Genomic DNA, 8,726 nt, shown 5'->3' on the forward strand with positions numbered 1-8,726 from the left:
TATAAGAGCGGGTCCCACTCAACTCAAATAGACTACTTATTGACCAGACGGTGTCATATGGGCAGGGTAACTAACTGTAAGGTCATTCCAGGCGAAAGCCTAACGGCCCAACATCGTCTTCTTGTCATGGACTTTAACGTCACTCCGAAGAAGAAAGTAGCCGAGAAACGTAGGCCTCGGATCAAGTGGTGGTTGCTGAATGGACCGATGCAGACCGACTTCCTGGCAGAGGTGAAAAGTCACGATATTTCGACGAACACCGAGACTGCTCAGGATGCTTGGGATCGGGCTCAGTCGGCAATCATTGCGGCGGGCAGGCGAGTTCTTGGCCTTTCTAGGGGAGGACGTGTCATCGACAGGGAGACATGGTGGTGGAATGACGAGGTGCAGGAGGTGACTCGTGAAAAGAAGGCTGCCTTTAAGAAGTGGCAGGAATCCAACTCTCCTGAAGACAGACTGGAGTACACAGTAGCTAAACGTGCCTGTAAAAGAGCTGTAGCCAGAGCCCGCAGTGAAAGTTTGTCACCATTGTATGATAAACTTGAAACTGTGGAGGGGCAGAAGCTCATTTACAAACTGGCACGTTCCCGGGATAAAGTGACGCAAGATATCGCAAAATGTCTTTGCGTCAAAGATTCCCAGGGCACGCTGCTCTGTAGTCATGCCTCTGTGAAGGAGAGGTGGAGAAGCTACTTCCAGGAGTTGCTGAATACTCAGCACCCATGCAGTCTTCATCACGACCCACCGCCTAACCTCGGACTTATTGCCCCAATAACCCTTGACGAAACACGTAATTGCCTTCGACGCATGAAGAACGGAAAAGCGGTGGGACCTGACGACATTCCGATCGAAGCGTGGAAATCGTTGGGCTCTCTTGGTGTGCTCATGCTTACTGACCTTTTTAACCATATCTTGAACACTGGTAAGATGCCGCATCAGTGGCGGCTTAGCTTCATTACCCCTATTTACAAAGGAAGGGGCAGTGTTCAAGATTGTGGTAGTTATAGGGGCATTAAGCTTATGAGTCATACCATGAAGCTCTTCGAGCGCATGATCGACCTCAGGCTCCGCCGAGAGTGTACTATCTCTGAGTCTCAATATGGATTTCAGCCAGGATCGGGCACCATGGACGCCATTTTCGCCCTCAGAACTTTGATGGGGGCATACAGGGAAAAAAGGAGAGCTCTGCATGTGGTCTTTTTAGATCTGCAGAAGGCCTTTGACTGTGTGCCTCGTCAGTGTATCTGGTGGGCATTGCGATCCAAAGGGATCCCTGAGGCCTATATTGAGATTATCAGAGACATGTACCACGATTCCGCTTCTATGGTTAGGACTGCTGTTGGCGACACTAGACCCTTCCCGATTACGGTAGGGGTTCACCAGGGCTCGGCTCTTAGTCCGTTCTTATTCAATGTAGTGCTCGATACTGTCTCGGCTCACATCCAGGACCAGCCTCCATGGCTGATGATGTATGCCGACGACATAGCACTCATTGCCGAGAACCGACTGACGCTGGAGCGTAAAGTGAACCTCTGGAAGGGTACGCTTGAGAACGGCGGTCTTAAACTAAATGTGTCGAAGACAGAGTACATGGCCTGCGGGAGCCGGGACTCGAGCACCATCCTTATAGGTTCTGAGCCAGCCGTTAAGTCGGAGAAGTTCAGGTACCTTGGATCCGTTATGCACGAGTCTGGAGGCATCGATCACGATGTCCATGGCCGGATAAGCGCTGCCTGGGCCAAATGGCGGGAGGTCACTGGTGTGGTCTGCGACCGCAGAATACCGCCCAAGCTCAAGGGGCTGATATACAAGAGCATCGTCCGACCGGTTCTTTTATACGGCAGCGAATGTTGGCCAGCACTATCTCGGCACACTCAGGAGCTTCACGTCACGGAAATGAAGATGCTGAGGTGGATGTGCGGCGTAACGCGGTCTGACCGCATACGCAACACATTCATTCGAGGTAGTCTTGGGGTCCGTGACGTAGCGGATAAGCTCCAAGAGAGTCGCTTGAGATGGTTTGGCCACGTTACGCGCCGGCCTAAGAACTATGTCGGACGCAAGTGCCTTGCTATACCAGTCCCTGGGGTGCGACCTCCCGGACGCCCAAGGAAGCGCTGGTTGGATGTCGTGATGCAGGACATGAGAGCCAATGGTCTAACCACCGAGGATGCAAAAGATCGTGCAAAGTGGAGTAGGTTGTGTAGGAAGGCAGACCCTGGCAATAGCCGGGATTAATGCCAGGAGGAAGAAGACACTTATACACAGACCCATAAAAGATTTATTATCTTTTTGGATCTATCTCTTAAAACTCGGCGTAACAATCTTATCTTTATTTCTCGTTCGTTTCTCTTTCCATCAATTTTATTTCTGCAAATAGCCGGGAATTCAGAGGCGGAATTCAACGTCCTACTTTATCTTTCCAAAGCAGGAACATAAAACATTAATTAATTTTCTATTATTTTTCAAAAATACCGTAGATATTGCTGCTGTTAAAAATAATGACTTTCTTAAAAGTTATTTATATATGATCTGTATTCTACTGTCCAGTTTTCTCAATCCTATAACATGACATTGACAATTGTTTTGACGTTTCTTATATTATTCATTCAGTGAGTTTCTGTACGATTTACGAAAACAATTTCATCATTAAATAATACATTGCCGATTTATTTAGAATACGCAATAGAATTCTATATTATTAAGCGTGGCTATTCGTCCAGTAGAAGTATCTCAAACAATGGAAGTGGACATATATTCCATTGCAGAAGGGTCTCGGTTACCGCTTATAGATGAAACATCGGCCCTTGGAACTCAAGCACCGAAAGATAGGTAAAAGTTTAATTGTTTGTGATTGTTAAATATCTTAATGTAATTGTATTTTATCTAGGAATAAGTTTGCAGCACGTTTTACATTTTAAGTGTCCTTATATGGTAAACTAGATTACTATTATTATAAAAATAAAATCTATTTCGCCCACGCTACTACCTAATGTGACTTGTATAACAAAAAGCTCATGCACGTTTTTAGGCCTCGATCATTAGTGTAAGTGTTGTTACTACCAAGTATTAGTCATATTTGGCTAGTCCTGTTAATTTTCTATAAGTTATTACTGTTTAAAAATATGAGGTCTATCTTTATAGACATTTATTTCTATGAGCGTACCTATGTTAAAACCTTCTATCATGTGTATTTACTACATATGGGTAAACTTTAGTTACCTGGTCTTAAAATACACATTGCTCCCCATTTTCAAAATATTGAGTGGCAGTACTCACCACTCTGCCTAATATTGTTACATTGTACCATATATATTGCTATGTTGTACTATAGGTGGGAATTGAAAATAGTTTAAAGATCATTCCCTCAAGTGGAAATTAAGCCCTATTTTTGAAACCCTATTTTTAATTTTTTCCTTAGGTTGATAGCAGTTTTGGATCAAGTGGAGATGCGTGTGGAGAGGTTGCGGCGTGATACTGTAAGAATTGAAGAAGAAAAAGATTCTTTATTGTCAACTCTTGATAGCGTTAAGCATTCAGAGCTGCTTGGAGATATATCTGACTGTAATTTTTTTAATCATTATTATATATTTTTTAATTTATGTGATAGATTTAGAATAGTAACATTAACTTTTGTTACAAAAATTCCCAATTGAACATACAATCATTGCCCTTATAATATGTAACTCTTGTGTTGTACTAGAATGCATTGTTATTGTTACTTAGGTTCAGTGTCAAGGAATTTCAAGCTATTTACATTATAGCTAGAATGTTGATATTTCCATATATGTCATTCATGTCAATTCTTTTTCTATAATGATACTTTGTTTATATGAAGTCTATATTAAGGAACCATATGCATAGGAATAAGAAGAGGGAGAAAGAATAGTCTTGTACCCATTCCTTAAAAATTTTGCTAGCAGAAATTAGCCCTTAAAAACAAACAAAAATAAAAATAAATATTGAACCTTTTTATATAAATTATCTTTGTGCAGGTGATAAGGACGACATAATGCGGTACGCGGAGCGCATCCTGGCGCGAGCCATGACGGTGGAGGTGGCGGTGCGGACTGACCGCGACCCGCAGCAGGAGGAAGCTCTGCATCAGGTATTATATTGCTATTATTGTACAAACACTGTGACATTTTGCACATTTTATTTTTACACCAGGTTCTAGGTTGTTTTTAACACTACGTTCATTCTGCCTACCCTGCTGTGTGCGGGTTACAACGTGAAACTGATTGTTTTTACTTATTTTTTTATATACAAAGTAGCCAAAAAGGTTTTGATGTAATAAAGTGTCTGTACAAAGCTGCAATCATGACTGTCCAAGTACAAAACCACAGTACAAAACCAATTGAATAGAATCCGCAATGAAGGATTCGCCAGAGAACCAAAGTAACTGACATTACACGAAGAATCAGCACGCTGAAGAGGAACTGGGTCGGCCATGTCTCCATACGTACCGACGGTCGATTGAGACGATACGTGTTAGAGGCGGACGATTTAAAGAAGGTGGCTGGTATCGGACTGATGCGTGAAGCTCAAGATCGGGATGGTTGGCGCTCGATGAGAGACGCCTACATTCAGCAGCGGATGGCGATAGGCTGATTAAAGAAAAGGTCTTAGTTAGGTTACTCCATTTTTCTTTTCACTTCCTAACTTTATGCCACTAGTAGCAAAAATGTGAAAAGCGTAACTGAATGAGAAACGATACGATGGTTTTATGTATTTAATAAATGTTTCTATATGTTCTGCTTTAGTTCTGGATTGACTAAACATTTGTTTTCACGTTTTTTTATTTGTTTTTTGTGGACCAGGGAAAAAAATATAATTTCTCTTTACAATGAATTTCGAATCTACAACGATTCGATCAATAATATACCTATAAATTATTGAATGAATTCCATGGCTTCAAAATGTTCTTTTGTTTCGATCATTATATATTACTTATTTAGTATCATTGATAAAAAATATTGGATGACTATTTATGGTAAGGAATGCTTTTAGCGCGTGACAGCTGTTCGTGATCAGCATGACCTCATTTTTTTAATTATATAATCTAACGCAAGCTGCCAGTGACTTAATTATAAACGAAAAATTGTTGTATTTACAATGAAATGAAAAAAAAAAAACACAGCAGGGTAGGCAGAATGAACGTAGTGTTAAAAACAACCTAGAACCTGGTGTAAAAATAAAATGTGCAAAATACAGAGTGCAAGTGTGTGAACACGACTGCTATGGTTTCGATCCCCACTTAACACTCAAATATTTATATAAATTTATATTTTCATTTCTTATATGGGGTGTCAAGGTAAGGCGCGGCGTTGCTCGCTTCTCCATTCAACAAGCAATGCCTCTAGAATTCGGCGAAAAATGGGGAAAGAAATGTCAACACTAGGTGGCCAGGTTCTCTTTGCCAACTTTCCAGGCAGCAGGCAGCGTGAAGCTAAAAATATATTAATAAATCATCCCACCGAGTGGTGATCGAGACTCCAACCTTCATGTCCAGTCATACACTGCGCCACTACGCCACAACCTCAATGTTTCCTTTATCCTTACTAATTGCACATTAAAAATTTCAGGTAAATTTATTTATAGACCAATTAGTAATGTCCGTGCACGAAGACGCAGTAATAGCTCACACTCGTTGTCAAACATACATGAACGCCTGCACCTCACAACCTGACCCCAGCAGCGGGACAGACAGAAACTTCGAAACTGCAATACTTGGATGCACATTGGATGACCAGAAGAGAATTAAGAAACGACTTCAAGGCCTCCTGGAATATTTTGCTAAACTTAACGTGACCACATATTCGTGAGTTGTAAGAATTGTAGATAGGCTTTATTTTTGTGAGCAACTATAATACTGCCAGATTGTGTGGATGTGCCTTTATATATTTTTTTTATTTGTGAACTTTGATTGATTAATCTATTAATGGTGAATAAATAAGACAATTTTACATTAAAATTAATCAAATTTTGAAAGGTTTTAAACTTATTCTCACTCACTGAAGCATTATTTCATTTGACTATGTATACGTTTCTGCATTTATGTTTATTTTTATTTACAATTAATTAAGAAATATAAATAAGTACAATATAAAAAAATATATAATTGCTATGGACACCAGGTCCTGAAAACAAAAAGTATTATACAGATCTTATAAAACTTACGAGTGTTTTGTATGCAAAATAGTATATATACAAAGTTTTTCTAAATAAGAAATATGTAGCTATATATACTAATATAATATATACATAATATAAAAAAACTGCTTACTTTAGTATTTCTATTGGAAACTTTACCAAAATTGTTAAGTATTATTCTTATATTATTAATATTTTAATATTAATATATGTATTAAAGTATAACTATAATAAGGCATGTCCACACTCTTTCACTGCTAAATGACACAATGAATAAACATGTCTGGAATTTTAATATAAAACCACCATTTGAATCTGCACGTTTGCAATCGATTTATACCTTCAGTTACCTTTCTAGGTGTATGTAATATAGTTATATAAAAAAAATATAATATTCACGTTCTGTTCAATATTGAAAGAAAATAATTCAGAATATTTTAATATAAATTGAAGTGATTTTAATGATAAGTGACCAAAGTTATGTTTTGAGACACAAGGAGAATTGATTATTTTTTTTTTATAAAAATAAATAAATTAGTAATCTTTGTTTTAATTAAAAATTTTAAATTGTATTTTTTATTTCTTTTATCTAACGAATAATGTTATGATATTAAATGATTGCTCTGAATATAGCTGGTAATGGTGCTATAAGATGGATACACGGTATAGTTGAATGATTTTCTATTAGGATATGTGACTATGTTCAGAGTTATGAAAAGATTTGTAAAAATTGTTTTAATTTGGTCACTGACAAAACTTATCTCTAATTTATTTACTTATATTTTTTGTACTTTAAATATTTATAGTTATAATAATATAATTATTAAGAATTTGTATGTTTAATAATATTATGGACGAATTCGTAATTTTTCCTTTCATGTCATTTTATTATTAAACATGCGATTTCATTGTTTCTTTTTATATTACAACAAGCTAAGGTATGATAGAGTTTATATAATTTTATTGTTTAACGTGAATGGTTTAACCTTCAAAGAGAAATTTATAAAAAATATTATATAATTGTTTGGAACTATAAATATGCTATTAAAAATAAATAATGATTAAAATAAAAAAATAACCAACAAACAACCTTCATTTAAACATGATTTCCACCATACTTACGTATCTAATACTCGTGAAATAGAATTTAAATCACTTTAAAACATGACTCATACATTTTTATATACAGGCTGGAATTGTCAGCACCACTTTAAATGAAACCACAGTTTTAACTACTCTATAAAAGCCTAATATAATTCGGAAAAAAATAATTCCCAAAAATAAAAAAGTTATTTTTTCAAACAAAATAAATAATAAAATTATCGTTTTAAAATAAATCGGAAACGTCGCACACGTATGTGTGCGTCACACGAAATACAGGTATGGATAAAAATCGTGAAATTAAAAAAAAATCCTACGTCCAAACTGTTGAGGTACCTTGATTAAATATATATTATTTAAATATATATTATTTAAATATATATTATTTAAATATATATTATTTAAATATATATTATTTAAATATATATTATCTAGGATTTCCAAATTATTAGGATAAATATTAAAATTGCTGTTTTTTTAGGGAAAAAGTCAACATTTACCAATTATAAATACATATATTTATAGATGATAATGAATACGTCCAGTATAACTGTAAGGTATAGCGCGCATTAGTGATTTTTGTCACCGTGACTGTTGCGCGACTGTCACCGTGTACATTACACTAAATGAAGGTGCGCGCATTTGGATACGTGACAATTGGGTGACTTTTTGTCCACGGAGGACGGCAACACGCCGGTGACGCAACTGTCACCGCGTCCATAGATTTGTATGCTCGTGCGCGCATTAGCAACTAAATGTCACCTCCCCCTTGCGGTTTCCATACTAGTCGTCTTCCGCATAAACATGAAACAGCAGCGTGTTGCATTGCAGCACAGAATTTTTATGTCAATAATTGCGTCAAGTTCATCACCAAGGCAAAACGTGTATTTTCATGAAGATGAAATAGACAATGACAATACTGATTGACGAAATTGAGTTGAGGCCATTGCTCTATGACAAATGAAAAGTTAAAAGCCAATATTTTCTACATTTGCTTTTTTTTCTATTTCTTAATATAAGTGCACAGACAACCATCTCTTCGAGATCTATTTTATCAAATGTAAAAAATTTCGTCACTGTCATCGCAAGTGCGCGCAGTGGCGAAAAGTATGGTGACATGTCAGTGACAAAAAGTTTATTGTCACCGTGATAAAAGTCACCAGTGCGCGCTAAGGGTAATAGTTGTTTTTTTCAGATTTGTATAAAACATCAGTTTCTTAATTTAAAAGAATGAAAACTTTTAGTGTAACTTTTTATTACTCGATAAACATTAACCAAGTTGATACCTTTTTTCTGGTATGATTTGATTCAATTATTGTTATTTAAATATATATTTAAACCGCTAAGTGTAATTAAAAATTACAATAAAGTTCACTTTTCTCCTTTGTTTTATTATTTAATTTTGGAAATACACCTTCGACAATAAGTTTAAATTATATTGAGCATAGTAAAAACAACAAATTTTCTAAATT

The 8,726-nt window shown here is 36.6% G+C and overlaps 1 protein-coding gene across 1 annotated transcript; it reads left to right on the forward strand.

Moving 5' to 3' along the window:
- Positions 1-2,572: 2,572 nt before the first annotated feature.
- Positions 2,573-8,637, forward strand: LOC146532213 (BAG family molecular chaperone regulator 2-like). Its single transcript, XM_085197456.1, has 4 exons — positions 2,573-2,832; positions 3,422-3,564; positions 3,996-4,108; positions 5,586-8,637. Exons 1-4 carry the CDS (start codon positions 2,741-2,743, stop codon positions 5,823-5,825), a joined length of 588 nt encoding a protein of 195 aa, XP_085053582.1. The 5' UTR covers positions 2,573-2,740; the 3' UTR covers positions 5,826-8,637.
- The last annotated feature ends 89 nt before the right edge of the window (positions 8,638-8,726 follow it).

This window comes from Heliconius melpomene, chromosome 14 (genome assembly GCF_056956725.1).
Source record: "Heliconius melpomene rosina isolate 202511_hmr_F chromosome 14, ASM5695672v1, whole genome shotgun sequence".
NCBI lineage: Eukaryota > Metazoa > Arthropoda > Insecta > Lepidoptera > Nymphalidae > Heliconius > Heliconius melpomene.